The following is a 23,780-nucleotide window of genomic DNA, read 5'->3' on the forward strand; positions in this document are numbered from 1 at the left end:
TAATTATATTAGTTGTGTACGATGAAGACATTAATATAAAGAGGATACATTCAAAATTTAAAGTACAGAAAAGTAGTAACAATATAATTATAAATTTAATATATAGTTTTATCTTTCTAGCTCCATATTCACAGCATAAGCTCTGTTTCTCCGAGGCTTCATAGTCATAAGGAAAAAAAGGAAAAACATCCTCTAAAATGACAATATTAGTAAAGTAGTAAAGTAATACTTTAATCACCTTTAAATTTGTAATATTTATTATTTGTGAATTCCACTATCTTAATCCAATGGTGATTAATAGTGTACTTTTTTCTCTAAAGTAATAATACAACTTTAGAGGAGCCAAATCTAAAAAAAAAAAAAAAGTGCAGCCAAGTGTAATCTTGCGTTAACACAGGTCAATCGGAAAGAGTCACACCCAAAGAGTATAACGTGGACAGTCTAACTTGATAATCGTATTAGTAGTTGATTTCACCTCAGAAAAAGAGAATGAGAAAAATTTTACTGGTGAAAAAACTTCACCAACTGAATCAAGTTTCAGTGATGATAACATCTATACCATGGCCTGACCTGGTCCCTAAGTTACACCAGTAATGTTCATATTTCAATCAGTACAAATGTTCATGTCAAAGTAGTCATCTCCTATCCTGTTTAGATAAAGATTACGAATAAGAAAAAATTTTCAATAGACACAAATTTAACGTATTATTCTTGAAAACAATAAAAAAAAAGGGTTAGTAGAATCTATGAATAGTAACCATCGTCGTTTGAGTAAAATTTGCAGGAGTCACTTTCATCAATAATATTATTTACACACTAAAATCAATTATCATATATTTATATATAGATATATGTGTAATTTAATTTATTTATAATATATATTTTATATTCTGATGTATATTTTATTTTAATAATTAATTTTAGTGTATACCTAACGTAATTCTAATTTTGTTGTGTGTCAGCTATGGCTTGGAATCTGGAGACTCTGCATGCTGATTTCGATGCCTCCTATGGCAGTAATTTTAGTGGTGGATTCTGAATTAGAATGTTCCTTGAGGAACAAAGAAAACCACTTGGTTCTGTATGATGCTCTGCCCAAGCTTCCTTGCTATTTAGTGCCACAGTATTTCCTTCAATCTTATATATAAAATATTATTAGAAAATATCTGTGAAAGTTTTATCATGATTTCATTATTTAGAGAATTTTTCTTTTACTTATATACTTCATAACTTGACCTTGATGTAGCATTTAAAGGAGCTGAAATCCTTACCAAGGTACATGAACTAATTGTTAATATTTTTGTTCTGAGTCAAGTGATGTTTAATAGGATTTTCTTTTTTCCCTTTTAAGTTTTTACTGCGGGTTTCAGGGCAGGTTCAGCTATTCTTCGTTTTCTAGTTACAGAATAGAGTAATTATGGGTAGTAAAAAATTTCCAGACCGAAACATTCATTCCTAACAAAAAATTATTAGATTTTACTTTTTACTTTTCCAGTTGTTGTATCGTAAGATAAATAGGTCACTTCATTCGTTTTCATCCATTAACGGGGATCCAATATATGGTCGTTAAGTAGTTAACGTATTCGTCACGATGTAACATTTCAAGCCAGCAAAAAATAAGTCTATACCTAAAGTTGAAAAAAGAAAAAAGATGTTAGAAAATAAATTATTTTTATAATTAATTTCAGTAAAGTTTTTTTAGTGTATTTTTTTAATTTTTTTAATTGATTTTTATTATGTCAATAAAATATTATATCAATTTGGTTAGGGTTGATTATCAAAAATTAAAAAATTTGGTCGGTGAGAAAAACCAGGAATGAAAAGTTAATCAATTGAAAAAAAATGTGAGGTCACTGAAGAGTAAATAAAACAGAAAAAGAACGGTTGTGTGGCCGACATAAGATGTAGAAGAAACAAAATAGTCACACAATTAATTCAGTTTGGATATTCAGACTTAAAACGTACAAATTTGAGCGTAGTAGAATGTATTGTCCTCCAAAATTTACTGAAAAGAAAGTTATTTACAGTCAATTAATGGCCATGAACATTTCTCGTGGTACTCCGATAAAATAAAGTAAAAATTCAAAAGTACAAATAACCAAAAAAAAAAAAAAACCTAATGCGAAGAAGAAAATAAGTTGCACTATTATATATGAATGATGTCAAGCATCGGCAATGGTGACTTCAACCTCAACGCCAGGTTCAATGGTGATTGAGGTAATCTGCTTAACGACATCTGGAGAGGATAGCTGTATGGTCAATAACCCTCTTGTGCACACGTAGCTCACATCTATCACATGTGTTTGTACCTTAGAATTAAACATAACACCAATGTAACATCTATTTATTTATTATATCTTATTAATTTTATAATTAAAATATATTATATATTATTTTTATATTATAAATAAGATTATTTTTTTAATTTAGAAGTCGTTTCATTTCTTTCTTTCTTTTTTTACTCATTTTATTTTTTTATATATTATTATTAATAATTGATTATAAATTTAATAATTAAAATATATAATATACATGACATTTTCTAATTATGATTGAAATTAAAAATTAAAAATTAAAACTAAAATATAATTATATTATATTACTAATTTAACAATCAAATTATGTCAATAACACTCTCATTATAATTAAGATAAAATTTTTTATTTTAAAATTAATGAATTTTTTCTTTCTATTATCTTCTCTACTTCTCTTCTTTTTTCTATTTTTTTCTGTTTTTCTTACTCTATAATTTATAATTTATATTGGTAACTACTCTAATAAAGATGTAAAAAATATCTTCTCATGATGATCTTCGTTTAAAAATTATGACTTATGTATTTTGCCATTGTTTAATCAATTTTTAGCAAATCGAAAGTGGTTCGAGAGTAAAACCTACTTCTCTTGCGAGTACCAGTTTCAGAAAATGCAATAAAAAATCCCTTCGATTGGATAATATAATAAAAGAAAATCTGAAAGAAAAGAAAAGTAAACTTGAAAATAAATTGACTGAAATTGAACTAAATGATATTGAACTTAAATAAAAGCGATAATTTGCCTTTAACAAGATCGATGGACTTTTGAAATCGAAAACAAAGTACTGAATCTTAAAAGAGAACCGGAAAAGTAAATATTGCTCGAAAAGTAAATTTGCATGAAAATAAATGTTACAAAAAAATTAAAAGAAATTTAAAAGACAGTGGGAGGATCCCTATAGAAAAGAAAGCTCTTGACAGACTCAGAAATTCGCTGGAGATGTGAGTGCGTAAGGGTATTTTCTGGTAAGAAATTTCAACCTTTTTTCCTTCGATCTTTCACCTATTTATAGAAGTCTTCGACCAATCAGATTTGAATGTAACTCCCACGTACATTAATCTTTGAGTAACTGTTCCCGCTCTTTTTGTACAACGTGGGTAACCGCCAACAATCAGTTTCAAATGTTCCTTTCCTTTGATCAGGTTTATCGATTGACTTCTATCTCTTCTCTTCGACGAATTCTTCTCGATAAGGATTACATTCTTCGAAAGAATATTTACTGTACCTCAACTTTGGAAGCCCCTACGTGTCTCAACTTCATTAGAAAAATCACTTCTAACACAAGAAAAACTTTCAACAGAAGTAAAACTATTTAAATAATTGTCTAAGTTACCTAGATAATTCAAAATAACTTGTTTTTCAGCCATGACAAGACACTTTCGAATTATTAAACACCAAGAACTAATTACTCCCAACTAGTAGGAAGATCGAGCTTCAGTTGTTGAAGCTTCACATTCAGACCCTCTGAAGTAAGAAAACAACCCTCATAATTGTAGGAATTGAGCACCCTATCGACATTAAGCGGTTTTAGTTTTTCATTGTAAACCTTGAAATCAACATGTAGCTGTTCCACATATAAGCTCGAGTCCACTTTGATCACTTCAGGTTTTCTTTCATCAGTCCAAAGAAAGATACTTTGATGCACAGTCGAAGGTATAACTCCAACACCGTGAATCCAATCTCTTTCCAATAGAGAATTATAACTAACTCTCGAAGACATTACCATAAAAACAATGTTCTGATTTGAGGATCCCACTTGCACTTGAAGAGTTACTAGCCCCTTTACAGAAGTTGATACACCGCTATAATCAGTGACTGAAATATTAGTAGGGACCAAATCATCAACATGTTTTTTCACTTTTGTCAACATCTTTTTTGATAACAGACTGATTGTTGCCCCTCCATCAACCAGGACTTTGTTGACATATATACTACTCATATAAGCAGTAACATGTAACGGACGAAGATAGAATTTTTGTTTCTCTGTTGGCCTTTGAAAATATCCCATCTCATCTTCAATTCGAATGAAGGCAAAGACCTCTTCATCCTCCATATTATAATCCTCACTTGGATTTTCTTCATAGTCTCCCAAATATTCAGTAGGAATAATTGAAATAGTACTTACCATCTCTTCATCACCTTTCTCAAAATACTCCTCATCTAAGTTGACATCTTTCTCTTTGTCATCAATCGGGGCCACAACCACAGCTTTTCCCTTTTCAATTTTAGCCAGTGACGGAATTCCTTTAGGAACCGTCTCTCCATCAGAAGGAAAAATAACTCGAGAATGAACAGAAGGAGTTGTCCCCTTATTCTTATTATTCGATGGCTCTCTTTGCCCCATTTGACGTCCACTTCTCCCTCCTCGGTTTTTCCTGGCTCTTCTTTGAGGATACGGATAACGGCCATGATAAAAACCTCGATGACCTCTCTAAGGAAAATGCCTATATTGTGCATCTCGATTGTGAAACTCCTGACAATTTCGAATCCATTGCACACTCAAAGCCTGAGAACGATTAATCAGAGGAGGAAAGTTCCTTTGAGGGGCTCCAGAACTTTGTTCCTCTTGCCTTCGAGGAGGTTGCTTTTGCCGAACTTGCTCTTCCTTATGAGCTAACTCCTTTTTCATTCTTTCTTTTTTAAATATTGCCGCAGCATCAGCATCAAACATAACATTACATCGAAGACATAAAGATACGTCTCGATCCTTTAACTTTTGTTGCATCAAGAATTCCAGCAACCCTTCGCCACACCAGGATATACTACTCGAGCATTAGATTCGAAGTCCCCCAAAGCAGTATCAAACTCATAGGAAAAACTAACCATATTAACCCCTAGAGAGGGCTCTGCAAAATTCGTGACAGCATCAAAAGGATCAAAATCAACCTTCATATCCTTTTTTCCATCATCAAACTTTAACCTCCCTTCCATGATCGCTTCTTGAATCAAGTCCCTGAAACGAACACAATTATTAGTTGAATGGCTTGTTGCTTGATGAAACTTGCAATAGGGTTTTTCCTTTAAATCTTTTGTCGAAAGTAATATTTTGCCCTCATACAAAATCAACTGTTTATCTTTAAGCAACACATTAAATATATGATCGAATTTTGAAATATCAAAACTATTTTTCTTTCCACTCTTATGTTTTTTATCATTAGATCTATCAACATTTGCTTTTTTCTTAAGCAAAGAACATACATAAGGTAGTCCTTTCTTTAATTCAGCCAAATCAACTTCAGGAAATTTGATATTAGATTTCTCACTTGAGGATTCCATTTCGACATATGAAATCTTTTCCTTTCAAGAGAAAACTCGACTTTTCAACCTCTTTTTATTTTTTAATTTCCCCATTTCCTTCTGGAGAATTTCTACCTGACTTACTCTTTCTTTCAGATGAGCCAAATCAGGAATATGAATATTAAGCAATTTTCGATGCATATAAAAGTCTAGGCCCATGATGGCTATTTTAACTACTTCACTTTCAGAAAGAGATATATAACATCGACTTCGAGCATTTTAAAACGGATCATGAAGTCATCAATCGATTCTCCATCTTCAGGCTTTAAAGCCACCAAGTGAGTTATAGCCACATTCAACTCTCCTCTAAAGAATTGGGCATGAAAAGCACTCTTTAGTTGTGCCCAAGTTCCAATCGAATTAAGCCGAAGATTAGAAAACTAAGTGAATGCATTCTTTGTCAAATAAGAAGGAGAAAACTTCATCTTTAATTTTTCATCATTCGCTAAGTTTTCTAACTCGACTATATACTGGGCAATATGCTCAGTAATCGATTCACCAACTTCTCCTGCATACTTTGTTACTATCTTATGATTTTTTACTCCCCTAGGTACCTCTGCCGCTTGTACAGCAGCAAGAAAAGCAGAAATAAAATATAGTTGATTCATAAAATCCACATTGAATCCAACCCTACTAAGTACATCCTCCACAATTCTAGTCACCTGGTATCTCTCACTACGCTGATTAATTCTCATTCGAGCCAATACATTATCTGCATTTTGGTCTCGATGAACAATTCGGAGATTATCTCTCTCAAAATACATTTTATTTTCCACGTTTCTAAGCCTTTCATCTTCTTGATTCATTTGCAAATTTTGATCTCCTTCATCATAATCAACAATTCAAGCAATTCTCTCCACTTGCCTAGCAAGATGCTCGAATTTTATTTCATGATCAGCCATCATAGAGTTCAAAATTATAGTCATTTGCTGGGTCAATAAATTGACCAAATCATAATGACTTTCATCGATATGTTTTCAAAAAGAAGCCATCAAATTAGAAGCATTCAATGTGGAACCCAATTGATAATCTCGGAAAAACTCAAAATACAATAGATGCATTGGATTACCACCAAAATTTGAGGAATTTCCAAATCTTGGAGCGGCATAACCAGGTGGAGTGTAACCTGGAGGAAGGCCATATGGAGGCCAACCAACAGTTATTGGCAGTTGTGTTACAGCAATCCGCGGACGTAAATTTCGTCCACTGCTCTCCACTGGAGGATTAGTAACTGTTACATTCTCCCTAATTGTACTATTTTCCACATGCGATGGCGTTTCTGTCAAAATCGGTGCAACCACAGCAACATTATCGCTTGCAAATGATTCTAAATTAGTATTAGAAACTTATTCTGCCATTCGAATAATCTTGCCACTTCTAAGTTGCATGCACTAGATCATTTCAGAACACTTTCTAACACACTTAATTTTTAAAACTGTCCCACTGGATGTACCAATTTATTTTATCAATTTTTAACAAATCGAAAGTGGTTTGATATCTAATGATCTAGAAGCAAAACATACTCTTCTTGCGAGTACTAATTTTCAGAAAGTGCATAAAAAAAATTTCTTCGATTGGACAAAATAATAAAAGAAAATCTAAAAGAAAAGCAGAATAAACTTGAAAATAAATTGACTGAAATTGAACTAAATGGCATTGAACTTAAATAAAAGTAGTAATTTGCCTTCAATAAGATCGAAGGACTTTTGAAATCGAAAACAAAGTACTGAATCTTAAAAGAGAACAGGAAAAGTAAATGTTGCTCGAAAAGTAAATTTGCATGAAAATAAAGGTTACAAAAAATTAAAAAGAAAGTGGAAGGAACCCTACAGAGAGGAAAGCTCTTGGCAGACTCAGAAATTCGCAGGGGATGTGAGTGTGCGAGAATATTTTCTGGTAAGAAATTCCAACCTTTCTTCCCTCGATCTTCCACCTATTTATAGAAGTCTTCGACCAATCAGATTTGAATCTAACTCCCATGTGCATTAATCTTTTAGTAATCATTCCCGCTCTTTTTGTACAACGTGGGTAATCGCCAACAATCAGCTCCAAATGTTCCTTTCCTTTAATCAGGTTTATCGATTGACTTCTACCTCTTTTCTTCGACGAATTCTTCTCGATAAGGATTACATTCTTCGAAAGAATATTTACTGTACCTCGACTTTGGTGTCTTCGAAAATATATTTTTTCTGGCCAACAACCACACTTTAAATAAAGGTAACACTTTTATAACATATGAAAATCAAGCTCTAAAATCTATCATCCAATGGTCAAAATGAAGTATATTTATATGAAGACAATTATAAAATCTTCATTGGAGTATCTATCATTTATATTTTATATATTATTAATTTGACAACAAAAATATATCACAAATAATTCTCGCATTAAATCAAAATAAAATATTTTTCTCCAAAATTAATTAGTACCATCCTTCCCTCTTATTCTCTACCTTTCTACCTCTTTTTTTGTTCTCATTCTCTATTTCTCTCTATCCTTTCCAGTTTTCACTTTACAAAAAAAAATTAACAAAATAATATAATTCAAATAAAATTTTAAAATAAGAAACATATTAAAATATAATTAAAAAAAGTGATCCATAATATTATTCACATAAAAAAAATATATAATTATTATTATATACATATTTTTTAATTTTATTTTTTATTTAATTTTAAATTTTTTTCAGGATAATCCACCTAAACAAATAAAATGGAATCCAATATTACATGAATGTCCCAAAACCAAACATGTTACACACCTGTCCAATTATAGTGTTTATTCTATGTAAATCAAAACCACTAAGCCCGATTTAAGGATTTCAATGTAAATCGAATTGAATATATTCGATTTAGGGTAAATCAAATTCAATAGCTTCGATTTAATAGTAAGCTAGAGTTTGTGAGGTAATTCGAAACCAATTATTTCGATTTACTTCAATGTATAAGCTCCAAAGAAATTGAATTTAATAGCTTCGATTTTACTAATACACTAATGCAATTTTATAAATCAAATTTAGCTAATTCGATTTACCAAGGAATATAAGCTATATAAATAAGAGCAGAATGTTAAAGCTTCATTAGAGTGGCTGTCATAATGGTTAGTGAGGATAGTTTTTTAGTTCTTGTGCATTACAGATGGACGATTAAGAAAAAAATGCGAGAGGGAATAAAATTTACTAATAAAGATCTATTGAGTGTTTTTATTAAACCTTCTACAAGTTTTGTTGAGTTTCAAAATAGTATAATCCAAAAACTGGGATTGTATGGCATGAAACGGATGGATAAGATGTTTTATAGAATTCTGATTTCTGTTGTACGAGGTGGTGTGAAGTACGACTCCTTTGTGATAGACAATGACGAAAATTTACAAGTTTTATTTCACTATCGTCATCAGTTTTCCAAGATAAGGACTCATGAGCTATTATCAAGTTTGGAGATGTGGTCTGTAGTTTGTAACGATCTACAATTTTAAAAATATAAATATAAATAAGTTATAATTCATTTCATAAATTGGAGTTCCTTATTTTAGAAATTATTTCATTATAAGTAATTAAATTAATTTTATAACTATTTGAGTTCAATTCAATTCAGATTCTTATATATATTTTTATTATTATAAAATATTTTACATAATTAGAACTATAATTTTATTAATTTATAAATAATAAAAATTATATATATTTTAATTTAAATAATTGATATTTTTAATTTAAAAACAAAATTTAGTTAATAATATTATTATCGAGTTCGATATCCGCTGATATAAATAAATATTAGTATTTTTCGGTGAACGTAACTTTTGGAAATGCTTCATCGTATATCTTTTATTATGTTACTAATATCCTCATATATATATATATATATATATATATATATATATATATATATATTATTTGTATTTTAATATATCCAACTTTTATAATTATCCGTTTAGGATATTTATAATTTGAATAGCTGACTTAGTAACTTAAGAACATGACACATGTCTTCTAATGTGACACATGCCCTTATAACACATATAATCATATTAATCTCATCCTTCCCTTCATTTTGTCCAAAGCCAAGAAAGAAAAAGAGAGAAAGCATGAGAAACTTTATGGAAGCCATAAACCTTCAGCGTTCGATTTCTTGAGATCCATAACTCTAATAAAAAATCTAATCCGATAAAAGTGTTCGTATCTTCTTCCTCTTCACGTTGACGGATGGATTACTATGTGTTCATAACACGCAGCGGAAGAAAATAAAGTAATCCTGAAGATCTATTTTTGTGTTTAAACTTTATTTCAATAAACAATATATATTTTAGATCTAAATACCTGTGTACGCTAGTAAAAATCACTTTCTCCTTCGATGGTACGAAGGCGCTATGCGTATCCACACTGAGACCAACTTTTGCTGTCAATTCCTTGACCAATGGACATCTGATCTAAATTGAGAAACCTCTTGCAACTCTTTGCATGCCATAAAATTCTTCTCCAAGAATTAGGTTCACATACATTTATGTGTGTAGAGGCAAAGGAATAAAACTCTTGTTATTCTCTTCTGTTTCACTTGCCTCTACTCTTGGCATACATATATATAGTATGAGATTTGTTACTGATTTTAAATTTGATTCTCAATTCAAATTTAAATCATATCTCGAAATTCCAAATCTGAATCCTTCAAATTTTATGAATCATATCATAACAATTTGAAACATAATCGATTTGGATCTCATCCAAATTTATAATTCAAATTCAGAAATAGAGTAACTAATTATTCTCAAATCTCCTTTAATATTCTCAATTATTATATTATTATTATATTATTAGTGCTAGCAAAGAATACAATAATATTCCATTTGAATTAATATAATTATTTATTTGATCAAATCAAAATAATAATTAAATAATTCTACAGCAAAGATTAGAATACTCGTTAGTGTGTGACCCCATAGGTTCAATACTAAGCGGGTAGTAAATTAGTCATACTAAATTTACTAATCAAGGTTGGCGTCTAGCAACACTCCTCAACGACCCGATAGTATGAAGTAATATATTTTTACTAAGAACCTTAGAAGAACAAAGTATAATTCCTTCCATCTTTCCAGCTCTTGGTTAACCTTTAGAGTATGGTTTAATTGTCAAACTCTAACTTGTTACCATTATTATAATGAACTGTGAATGACCTAAGAAACTCATTTCTTCATTCATTCAATCCCCTTGCCAAGGTTTTATTCATTTTAGTCATTATAATCATAGAGCTCAAACTCTTTACCGAGAGTTGACGGATTCCTTATTGACTAATCATTAATTCTACAAGTATTTAAATCATACCCAATATCCATTCAACTAGCACCCTAAGGTATTAGGTGTCCAGAATCAAAGTATAATAAATATATTGTTAATTACTATGACAGTCGCAGGTCAAAGGAAACTCTATTACTATGTTCATCTTGAGAATATCCTATTGACAAATATACGGTAATTATAACCATTAGGAATTCTCAAAGTGAGCCAGTTCAATGGTCATATCTCTATATGCACCATCTATATATATAATTTAATAAATGAGATCTATTAATCTTCATCCAATGAAGACCATTATATATATATTGATCTTTCTGGATTATTAATGTCCTTTTTAATAATCCTATGACCAAGAACAAATTAGATTAAATTATAAAAGATTTATCTCTCAATATTATGATCACTATCACAATGATAAATCTCTAAATTTAATCAAGGACCTTATTATATTAACATTTTAACATAATAATAATAACAAATTATTTGACACATGATTGATTGGATTATGGTCATACTACTTATTCCCAACAATCTCTCATTGTACGAGAGCCAATCATGATAGATTGGATCTTGGGCACACTATTATCTCAATAATCTCCCACTTGCACTAGAGCCAATCAATCATGTGTGTAATTGTTCAATGCACATTTGTGTTTATCAAAATTCTTTTGACCTTAAACACGTTTGCACTTGAGCACATGTGCTTGACCTTTTGCAAAATACGCTTAATGCATAATAAATATCACATTTTCTCAAAACATGAAATCTCCCACTACAATAGTGCATAATTTTATTTTAAGGACAATCCTTATTTAACATGATTATAAAAAATCTATGTAACCATTAGATCTATCTTTATATAATTGTATCATTATACAAATAGGCTACTTTTTCAAAAAGTTAGTTTGACGATCAAACCTTTTATATTTTCAAGAGAAAATATATCCTCTATTGAGTAGTATACAATTCTAATAAAAATAATTATACTCCCACTCTTTCTTTAAGATGGAATCTCCTTTTTAAAAAGGAATTTAACCTCTTATCACAGACACTTTGTCATAAGAAGAGTGATAAAAATAATCTCATTATTTCTTTAGGGTAACCAATAAATCTCATTTATTGGACCTAATATCAATTCTATTGTTGTGCAATCTCTTAACACATATAAGACATCTCCAAACTCTAATGTTCTTGAGTTTCAGCTTATGCCTTTTCCATATCTCATATGGGTAAAAAATTGATTTAGTGAGAAATTTGTTAATTTAGCAAAATTTCTAAAATGTAGTCCAAATATTTAACAAAATACTCAACTAAATCAAATTTCATGTTTCTTAAACATGATCGAGTACATAGAGTACTAGTATTTGTGCATGGAGAGAATTTCATTCTCTATTCAATAGAATATCAATTAGATAATTAGAGATTTTACTTTAAGCTCTTATAATAAAAATACTCAATATCTTTATTATTGGTCAAACCAATCCTTAAGAGCAATTTTGATACGCATCCTCAATACTCATATTGAGCTTTTCCAAAAAAGACCACAAACCTTAATCCTATTAAGGCCAATTATAAATTGTTTGTAACAAAGTAAATCTCCAAAATTGCTTGCAAGAACAATTATCGCTAAAGCTATTTGCCTAATGGCATTCCAACTTCTAAAGTTGTTTAATTCAAAATATATTGATGGATTAAATTTTATACTCCTAAGTTGTCTAGGTAAAAATATAAAATTAAATCACTAATACATCAAAATGTATATACTGATTATTATCTTGAAAATAAAATTCCTGGTTGTCAGGCCGCTCTCTATAATCAAGAATATTAGAAAAACTAATTTCTAATATTATAGTGTTCAAAACACATCAATCAAATCAAAATTTGATTGTTCATGTACTAACATTTAGCCTTAAAAAGTTATCAAATCAAATTTGACCTTTATATATACACTTATATATGAGAAACAAACAAAAAATATTTTGCATCTTATTCCTTTTATTGTGATCAAAATCACAATAAAATTTAATCAATAAATAAAATCAAACAAAATATTTAATTATAAATATAACTATTATATTAAAAGGATGATAATTTAATCATAATTAAATAATCAAACTTCAAATAAATTAACTATTAATTTATTAAAAAATCATCTCAATGAAAATAACTACATCACATGCTTAAATTTTTTTTTGAATTAATCCTATTAATTCACAAATTTTAAGAAAATAGGAATAAAATTTAAACACAAAAAGCCAAAGCTTTGATACCACTGATGGATTACCATGTGTTCATAACACGCAGCGGAAGAAAATAAAGTAATCCTGAAGATCTATTTTTGTGTTTAAACTTTATTTCAATAAACAATATATATTTTAGATCTAAATACCTGTGTACGCTAGTAAAAATCACTTTCTCCTTCGATGGTACGAAGGCGCTATGCGTATCCACACCGAGACCAACTTTTGTTGTCAACTCCTTGACCAATGGACATCTGATCTAAATTGAGAAACCTCTTGCAACTCTTTGCATGCCATAAAATTCTTCTCCAAGAATTAGGTTCACATACATTTATGTGTGTAGAGGCAAAGGAATAAAACTCTTGTTATTCTCTTAGAGATTACTTTTGTTCGGTAGAAGTTGACGGTGACATAGCTCTCCTTCCCCTTGAGTTCGGCCAATTGGAGTTTTAGGAGACACATACGATTTCTGACGTTTTTTTCTTCAGTAGCTCGATTAGAAAGCTTCTCCGGAGTAGATAATAATTTTGAAATACAATGTCAGAGCTACTGAAGAAAAAAACGTCAGAAATCGTATGTGATAATAGTATATAATAATAATATTTATTTGTCCCCACTAAATTATTAAATTTGACCCCACAATAATTTTTTATTCAATTTTCGATACTTGATAGCCAATTTGAGAACTTCATATTAGATGTTCATTATAATGATCAAGTTTTAAATTTAAATAAGATTAATGTTCTTTCTTAGAAATCGAATCGAAAGAATATTATCTATCCATTTATATTTCTTCTTTTAAAATTAGCTTTAGTTTTTTTCATAATAACTACACTAATTAAATGAACTTTTTCAACTATGAATATCATCAAGAGCTAATTATATGAAAGTTGAGTTTTAAATAATTTTTTAACGACATATACAAAAAAAAAATTAATTATATTGTCAAGGTTTTAAAATATGAAATATAAAAAATTAAATTTTAAATTATATGTTATTGTTTAAATTATTATTTTAGTATTTTAATTTGTAATTAGATATTTTGAAACTTAATTATATTTTACAATAATAAAATATAATTATAACAACAATTATGCTACGTATACATAAAATAATTACTTGTACAGAATAAATCTTAAAATATAAATTTTGAAATACAAAATACACATTAAAAATAAGTTAAATAATATATGTATTTATACACAAATTTATAGTAGATAATTTGATAACTAATTTTTTATGTAAACGTAATATTTTTATTATAAAAATTATTATCATGTTATATATATTTCACCCCACTATCAAAATTTTCTGGATCCGTCACTTCTGTACGGAGGTAGAATTTGGTAATTTTATAATATATGAATGTGAATTTGATAAGTGAATATTTATTTTATTGATTATTGATTGAACTTGACTGAATTTATGTTAAATTTTTGTGATATATTGATATTTGTGATTAGTTTGGGGTTCAGTCAATTTAAATGCAGCCAAGAACCAAATTATTTTAATAAATTTGGGCCTGGAATATTGTTGGTAATCAAGTGGAATTGGTGAGATTTGATGATGACATTGAGATTTAATAAGAAATGAATTGATGACATGCTTTGAGATATGCAAATGGTTTGATTTTGGAAGCCGTTGAATTTTTTAATTTGTTTAATTTTATATTTTTTTATATTAAAAATTGTTTAGATTTATTGAAAACAATTTGAAAGAATTTAAAAAATGGTTTGGATGGGACCGAAAAGGGTGGCAAAGTCCGAATTTTAGGAGAGATGCTGCTGAAATTTTGTTATAAAATTTAAGACTTTGTTTGAAATGTTATTTAAAAAAGATTGGATTTGAAAAGTTGTATTATCTAATTTTTGATTTATTAAGAAAATAGTTATGTTTTGAGTTTAATTTATTGAAGAAAAGTATATGTTTTGAGTTCGATTTATTTAGAAAAGAATTATTTTATAATTTTAAATTATTTAAGAGAAGTATTATGTTTTAAGGTTGATTTAAATATGAAAAGGACTTATGTTTTGAATTTGACTTAAAAATTTCATTCGGAGAAGTTTTAGCGAACTTTAAAAGTAATTGAATTTTGATTGAATGATTTCGTTTTGTGACGTCTTGAAAAAAATTAAAGAATTAATTTTAAGGATGGAACTGAGATTGGTGTTAGTTTTGACATTAGTTCGAAAACTCTGATTTGTATGATTTGGTTTTGATTTGATTTAGAAATTTTATTTGATTAATTCAATTTAAGAAAATAATGATTGTTAAGGACTTCTAATGAACTTAAGAAAATGAGATTGGTTGTCGCTTCCCTAAAATTTAGAGGCTTTGCTGAGGGGTTTAACTAATAAATGGTTTCTCTTTGTCTTTAGAAAGAAGAATTGGTTTAAGTGAAATTATTTTAAAGGTTTTGGAGAATGTCATAAAGAGGTGGTTTTGGTTTTAAAAGAAAAAGAGAAGTTAAATCGGCACGAATAATTATGGGAAGGTCATGAGAGGGTGACGATAATATGGTTAAGGTGCCGAAGGATAAATGTTTCTAAGCCGTGGGCTTTGTTTGTGATTGTGCGGGGACGCCCGTAAATATGGAATGGCTTCCAGGAGAAGGGGTCACATACTTCATCTGGAGAATCAGCGCCTGCAAGAAGTAGAAACTTGCAGAGGTTATGTCGGTGGAATGCCTCATCCGACTTGCGAGTTGGATTGCGTCAGGTGCGGGTCGAAACCGACAAATGAGCTCATTACTTGCGATAGGAATAGGCACGCATCATCCTTGTTTGCATATTTTGCATTTGGTTCGGTGTTGTGAATTGTTTGTGATTGCTTGAGTGTGTTTGTGATTTTCGTTGCTTGTTAATTTGAACTTCTATGAACGGTTATTGTTCTGGGTCCTTGTGTTGGACTGTGAATTAAATTGAGTTGTGATAATCCCGACTTAACTAACTACCCCGACCTTACTAAGAACTCGCCAGTTCTTACCCCCTATTTCCACCCCCTTTCAGCTACAGGTGCGAAGGTTTAGTGCGGAACTACAGGAGTATAAAAGATTATGTTTACGTATTAAATTGTTAGATTTTATTTTTCCCTCGTTGTTTATTGTTTTTAGTTTTTAGAGGGCATGATTTGTTTTTGAGAATCTTGAAATAAGTCTATGTATTAATGCTATGTGAATATATATACATTTGTGGTTTAGTGGTTTAAAATAAAAGATTTTTGTTTTCTTAATTAAAGGTTTCGGTTCGTATTCGCAAAAGTTCAATATTAAATAAATATAGTATGAATTAAAAGAATTGAGATAGGTGACACCTGAACTTTTAGGGTGTTACATAGTTCAAAAGAATCGAACCAAAATTCTCAATCTTTAATAATGTCAGCAATTTGTAGTTCAATGCCTATTAGTACCTCATCATCTATGTCTGTCATTGCATCTGAAACAATTTTAGTGACATCTCCGTCTTTCGTAATCAATCTAAATCAAAGACAATGATAAATAAATAGATGATAATTGATCTTTCGATTCTATAAATAATTTTACAGTAATTTATAATGTCTGGACTAAATTAATATAATAATTATAATTATATGAGTAATTAATTGTAAAGTGATAAATAACTAGTACTTTCTTTAGAAGAAAATTTTCTGGTGGTTATGTGAAGAACTTTAGTTGACGGGTCTTTTCACTCTCTGACTTTTGTCATTCATGACTTCACAAATTATTATCGATTTTTCACATTATTTTTTATAAATTAAGAATTAATCTGTCACGAATTAGAACTTTATTTAAGAATTTGTTATTGGTTAATGAGTTATTGCATATACAAGGTGAAATTCAAACCTTTAACACTTATTTAAAAGGACTAATAAACTAATTACTAAACTAACCCAACTTAATTTGACACAAACTATTATACATATGTGACAAAAGAATTATAGACATGACATCAAATTAGATTATGAGAATTATATATAAGGTAAAATTTATGGGGCCTAATCATAGTTATAATAGTTATATAAATTTTGTTAAAATTAAAATTATATTTTTTATATTTTGATAATATTTTTTAATTAAAAAAATTGTTAAATAATAACAAAATAGTTTTAGGGATAGAAATAGGTTAGATTAGGCTTTATTTTTAACAGGCCAGATTTATCCTGTAGTTAATTAACTTAAATTTGACCTGCAGTTTATTAGGCTGCATTTTATTTTAAAAATAGGACAAGATAATTAAGACACTAAAATCAAGACACAAAAGACAGACATACAAAAATTAGTAATTTTGTATTTTATTTGATGATAAACTAAAACAAATTATAAAAATTCAATTTATTCTCATTTTTTAATTAAAAGGTTAGAAAGAAAAATATAATAATAAAAAATATAATTATAAAAAATCAACGAGAATAATAAAAAAAATAAAAAATAAGTTGTGTCTCTTATCGGTGTCTTTGTGTCTTTTCTATCAGGATGAATATAAAATATACTAATTCAATATCTTTGAACACAATATCTTTATTCATGTCTCATCTGTCAAACACAATTTTATGTCCCTATATTTTTTTAGGGTTCCGTGTCTATAAACAAACACAGTCCTATATACCTTTTTTAAGTCTACAATTTACTATATACTTTTTTTAAAGTGCTAAACTTGATATGTAAATTGAACATGACCTTATTTAAAATTTGTTAAAAGATTGACAATTTTTTATTTTATAAAAATAAAAAACTAAAAAATATTATTTATAAAAACTATTTTTTAATAAAAATTACTTATATATAATAGGTCAAATTTAATGGTTACAAGAATTTTTAATTTTTTAAAATATTTAAAATATATAAAAATATTTATGATAAAATATAATAAATTAAAAATATTTAATAATTTTATTAACGATAAAAAAATATTTATGTATTTATTTATGTTTTAATAAATTTAAATATTCCTGATAGATTAATAAGACTAATTAATGAACATGAGTTTAAACTTGTTACCTATTAATATATAAAAATTTTTATAATAATTTGAGTTTAAACTTATTTTTTAATAGGCCAGATTAGATCAGGTTAATTAGATGAAAAAAATAAAAAAATATTATAAAAAGATAATTTTATTCTTATATTATAAAATATATTAAAAAATAAATAGGATAATATTAAAAGTATAAAGAGAAAATAAATTTTCTCTTTTTTTCTTTTCAACATTAAAAAAAAAAAAATAGTGAGTCTCATTAATTTTTCTTCATTTCTTTTTTTTTTCTCTAATTTTCTTCTTCGACCAAATAATAAAAAATAATCGTTTTCTTTTCCATTTTCTTTCCTTCCCTTTTTTTTTTCTATTTTTTTTTTTTTGAACAAACATGGTTTTAGTCTAATTTTCCCCTAGTTATTTGACATTGTCAGAGGAGCGGGACAGAGGGTAGTCCTGATCTTATGAACCTTCTCCAGGGTTCCTCTAAACCAAGTTTAGCAGGTTCTTCGCCACGAAAACAGCCAACCTAAAAGTGAAAGAGAAATAGCTCAAAATTAAAACAGTTTAGGATTTAACCAAGTTGGGTTGGTCTAGTGGTTAGCTCACTAGTCCGCTTAAGCAAGTGTCGGGGGTTCGAATCCCGCCTTGTGCATGCAGCAACCCATTGGCCAGCGGCAAACCCTTAAATGGAGCTCAGTACCGCGACGGATTAGTCCTTGACCTGCCGGGTTGGGGGATACCGTGGGAAACCAAAAAAAAAAAAAAAAACAGTTTAGGATTTGTATTGAGTAAAGGGTTAATCTGTTTTGTTTTGTTTTTTTTTTTTTTCTTGGACTTGAAGGGTTAATCTGTTATTGTAGGGGTTTTTAGATACATTATTGTATTACCTAGGTTTTTGTTGCTTACTGGGTCTTATTAATCCACATGTGGGCCCGCTCCTCTACATAAAAACAGTAAGAAAAAAAAAAAGACAAAATGTGCCTTTGGGGCTTTGGGCTAGGGAAATAAAAAATAAAAATATTATTACCAAAAAAAGAAAAGAAAAATATTTAGATATATTAAAGATATATTTAGATATATTTGACAATGACAAACGAAAAAAAAAGGATAATTAGTATAGCTATGAAGTGATTAGACAAGCAAAAAAATATCTATGAAGTCATTTTATATACCTAAAATAATAATAAATATTATATCCACGTTAAAAATTAATTACTAAATTAATTGTCATGTATTTATATAAATTTATGTGTAATATTTTATATACGTTTAATATAAATTTATATTTAATACAAATAATTTATTTTTAATATATATAATATGATTTTAAAATAATTTGTATTAAAGTTTTTCAAAATAGGAATATTGGTGTCTAAAAAAATTAAGGATATTGATAAATTGGGAAATATATTTTAATTATTTTAAAATTAAGATAATAACAATTATATATAAAAAATTATAAATTGGATAATAATTAATTCCTAAATTTGATCGTTTTAGTATGTTTTTCATTTGAGGTTTTTCTTCCAGATAGTTATAATTGGCCATTGTGAATGTCAATGTCACTAATCACTAGGCAAATATCAAATTCAAGTTGTGGAGATTTGGCTATTTGGATTTAGCGGAAGAATATGGAGCTACCGCCTCCACTAAAAATACCGTCGTATTAATTATAATTTATGAAAACCCACCAATCCGCAGTCTCCACGTGGCAAATCCATTACATTTGTTTAGCTTAGTTGTGTGCAAGTGTAACTGTGTAGTGTGTTGTGTACCCACTCGTTCATTCCGGCACCGGCACAAGTTACAAAATCCACAACCGCCACCTTCACCTTCCCCTTCACGGCTTCATGACCAAAATTCTAAGATCTCTTGTGCTCAACAATCAAAGATGATGATGCTGTGTTTGGGTAAATTCGCTGGATTCTCAGCAAATCCAATTCATCTCTGCGATTCCACCAGATTCGTACAGCATCGCCATGTTAACTTGAAATTCAGATCAACATGGAGATGGCGCGTCATGGCTCAAGATTCCTCTTCCTCTGAATCTTCTTCTTTTGCAATTGATTCTGATACTTCCGACAAAAACGCTTCTGCTCCTGGGTATTATTATTATTATTATTGTTATTCTATATTCTTTTTTGTTTTTCCCACTGATAATTTGTTAATAAGAATCCAATAATATTTTAGATAAAATAGATTAATTATAGCTCCTTCTTTTCAATTTGAAGTTGTTAGTTAATCAATTGAAGTTGTGGCGTATTTATGTTGAGTTGAGTGCTGTTGAAGATTGGAGATTGTTTAATTAGGGGAGGGCCAAAAAATAAAAGTGACACTATTGTTGACTTCAATTTGTTCCAATCCAAATGCAGATTCTGCATCATAGAAGGTCCAGAAACAGTACAAGACTTTGCCAAGATGGAACTCCAAGAGATTCAGGATAACATTCGGAGTCGGAGGAACAAAATTTTTCTCCATATGGAAGAGGTCAGAATGAATTCACTTTTTCTACAACTAAATGATTATTACATACTATTCTGTTGTAGTTTTACTGAATGAATAGAGATTGCTATTTTGAAGATTAATTTATTTATTAATGCTGTAATGGAGCTTGTTGGAAGTCAATTTCCCTTATCATGCCATTGTTGCCGTTGCCAAAATGAAGAATCTTTCACAAACAATTGCATCCGAGCACCATGCTTATCTTGTTTTGTGGCTCCTGCATAACCCTTCAAATAAATATTTTCCACTATCAACCTCTGAAAAATAAATTAAAGACACACAATATCAAGGGTACTTCTTTAAGTAGTTAACAGATTCCAATTTATGTGTCGTAGTTCCAAAATGAAGGTCTTACAATGGGATGTTCTTTGCAGACGGGTTCAGAAGTTGTAGAGTTGAATATGTTATGGTCTTATAGATGCTTTGCCATTTTGCTATGGTTCTATACTCTTGTATTGAATTATGTTGATCTTAGTTATATTATTATCAATTTTCTAAATTCAACAGGTGGAACCGCTTAATGTTCAACCAATCATTTATTTATTTATATATTTTCAATCTTTTGGAGGCCATTTTTACATGAACAACATCCTCTTGTATTTATAGGTTCGTAGGCTTAGGATACAACAAAGGCTGAAAAATGCTGAACTTGGAATTTTAACAGAAGAGCAGGAGAACGAACTTCCTAACTTCCCATCATTTATTCCATTCTTGCCCCCTTTGGTAAGTTTTGTGGCATTAATTATGAATCATCTCAACTATGTATTTAATAACAAGAAGCCAGGGATTTTTCATAATTCTTGATGAGTATGAAGAATTTACTTTTAAGTTGCATGGGTTTGGCAAATGGTATTAACAGTATATTTTTTGCAGACTTCTGCAAACCTGAAGCAATATTATGCAACCTGTTTTTCTCTCATTGCCGGCATAATTCTTTTTGGCGGTCTCCTTGCACCCACTGTAAGATGTTCTTGCACTTAGTTTCTGTGTTTTCAGGCATGTATCAAATAATGATGTTTACTTTGAAAGAAGCCAAGCTTCGCATTTAAGAGAACAGATTTAGCTTACTCTGCACTTTTTTTTTAATGTATCTCATGTGTCATTTGGTAATAACTCCATTAGTTTTTCAATTTGCAGCATTTTTAACGCTCATTTTGTGTCATTTTTCAGTTGGAGCTTAAGCTTGGGCTAGGGGGCACATCTTATGCAGATTTTATTGGAAGTGTACATCTGCCTATGCAGTTGAGGTAGATCCCTGTCCCTGGTCTCTTGTTGCTTACTTATTCTTTTAATCCCAGAAACTGAACTCTTTTAATAATAGAACTGCATGTTGTTTGTCTTTTATGGATATTGATGGGTGTCTATCCCTTGCTAAAATTAATATTGGTGCAGTCTGTTCATTGTTTCCTATCTTAACCACATTTTGTTGGATATTCTAGTCAGGTTGATCCGATAGTGGCGTCATTTTCTGGGGGAGCAGTTGGAGTGATCTCAGCTTTAATGGTTGTTGAGATAAACAATGTAAAACAGCAGGAGCAGAAAAGATGCAAATACTGTCTTGGTACCGGTAAGATTTCAAAAGCTCGCTTGTCATGTTCATTTTTAGGGGTTGAAGTTTTGGACGGTAGAATTGAATATCTTTCATACTTAGTTACCCTTCTTAATGTACACATTCTTCCTACCTCTAGTTTCAATTGAATTCGTGAATCGTGATACAAATGTCTCCTCCACCCTCCTTATCTTTTCTCCTTTTCATCACTATTGCAATTCAAAAAGGATTATAAAACTTACCCAAATAATGAATCTGGATAGGCGTTTGTGACTATATGATGGATTGTCCACTTTGTAAATGTCAAATTGAACATTATACTTTCATTCATAACTCAGTTGCAGGGGATTATTGTTGTATAAAATGTCCACTTGAAGCCCTTGTTAAAACATAAAGCAGAAAGTGGAGGAACAATATCAGATATAAAATCGGTCATGCGAAAATTCTAGAAATTAATTTATATGGTGAAATTAGCTGAGATAGTAGACGTTACCGGTTATTTATTTGCTCTTTATCAGGATATCTTGCATGTGCCCGCTGTTCAAGCACAGGAGCCCTCGTTCTGATTGAACCAGTCTCCACGGTCAATGGTCGAGACCAGCCTTTATCGCCACCAAAAACTGAGAGATGTTCTAATTGTTCAGGATCTGGCAAGGTTGGTCATTTAAAAGCATTGACTTCATCTTTTTTCAGATGACATTCATTGATATATTCAAAAACTGCCACAATCTACATACCTAAGGATTGATGTTGTACATTTTGATAAGGATAAAATGTTTTCCCGTGTTAACTAGGCCTAGGCTAATCGGATATAAGGAGAATAAGTTAGTTTACCTGCTTGGTCATGTTGTAAATTGTTGGATAACTGTCACGGTAATCTCTGGTTTCAGGTTATGTGTCCAACATGTCTCTGCACTGGAATGGCCATGGCAAGCGAACATGATCCTCGAATTGACCCTTTTGATTAGAGATTTAATACCGATAACTATACCCCGCAGGCAATTTGAATTGTAAAATTTGTGATATTTCAGTTGCAGAACAATAGGTAGAATTTCTGTAAATATATATAAAGACAAAATAAAGAGATCGACAATTAGAAGTCTGTTTTAATTGAATTGAGAGGAGAAAAAAGAAAGAGAAAAAAGAAAGACGAGCAGGAAGTGGAAAAAGAGAGGAGGTGGGGGGATGGTTTTGCAAACTTTGACAAGCAAAACTCAATGGTCCTAAGATATTGGTAAGTGACTTGAAACAGTTCCTAGCTGTTTTCACTGGCATGTAGTCATAGACCGCGCCGTGTCACAGTTGTGTAATGGAGTAATAAATATATTGATCAGTGACATGTGATGCACTGTTGTGACATATTACACGGATTGTTTGGGTCTCGGTCAATTTAAAGTTGTGTTCTTTGTGTTCGGTAGTTTCTTTTCTTTTTTTATATAATTTTTGCTGGTCCTGTTTGTTGTCTTTGTACGCTCCACTTGAGGTGTTAAGTTACTTTCTTTCAAAAAAAAAAAATTAATAGTATACAAATATTCTAAAATAAAATAGTTTATGTTTGACTTCATATTTATGTAAATCGAATCAACTAAATTCGATTTACATTTTTTCGTAATTGA

General features: G+C 29.8%; 1 protein-coding gene across 1 annotated transcript; it reads left to right on the forward strand.

Moving 5' to 3' along the window:
- The first annotated feature begins 19,627 nt into the window (after positions 1-19,627).
- Positions 19,628-23,523, forward strand: LOC107629740 (orange protein). Its single transcript, XM_016332622.3, has 8 exons — positions 19,628-20,216; positions 20,486-20,600; positions 21,222-21,338; positions 21,489-21,575; positions 21,786-21,862; positions 22,055-22,182; positions 22,683-22,819; positions 23,055-23,523. The coding sequence occupies exons 1-8, from the start codon at positions 20,005-20,007 to the stop codon at positions 23,130-23,132; spliced, it is 951 nt and encodes a 316-aa protein (XP_016188108.1). The 5' UTR covers positions 19,628-20,004; the 3' UTR covers positions 23,133-23,523.
- Positions 23,524-23,780: the final 257 nt, after the last annotated feature.

The sequence above is a fragment of the Arachis ipaensis genome, chromosome B3 (genome assembly GCF_059453495.1).
Source record: "Arachis ipaensis isolate K30076 ecotype BB chromosome B3, ASM5945349v1, whole genome shotgun sequence".
In the NCBI taxonomy this organism is placed as follows: domain Eukaryota; kingdom Viridiplantae; phylum Streptophyta; class Magnoliopsida; order Fabales; family Fabaceae; genus Arachis; species Arachis ipaensis.

Bases quoted from the DNA above. Each gene is read 5' to 3' on its own strand.
- LOC107629740 (XM_016332622.3), top strand. From the start codon at position 20,005: ATGATGATGCTGTGTTTGGGTAAATTCGCTGGATTCTCAGCAAATCCA. The intron at 20,217-20,485 runs GTATTATTATTA...ATCCAAATGCAG, and splicing joins AAAAACGCTTCTGCTCCTGG to ATTCTGCATCATAGAAGGTC. The intron at 20,601-21,221 runs GTCAGAATGAAT...TTGTATTTATAG, and splicing joins TTTTTCTCCATATGGAAGAG to GTTCGTAGGCTTAGGATACA.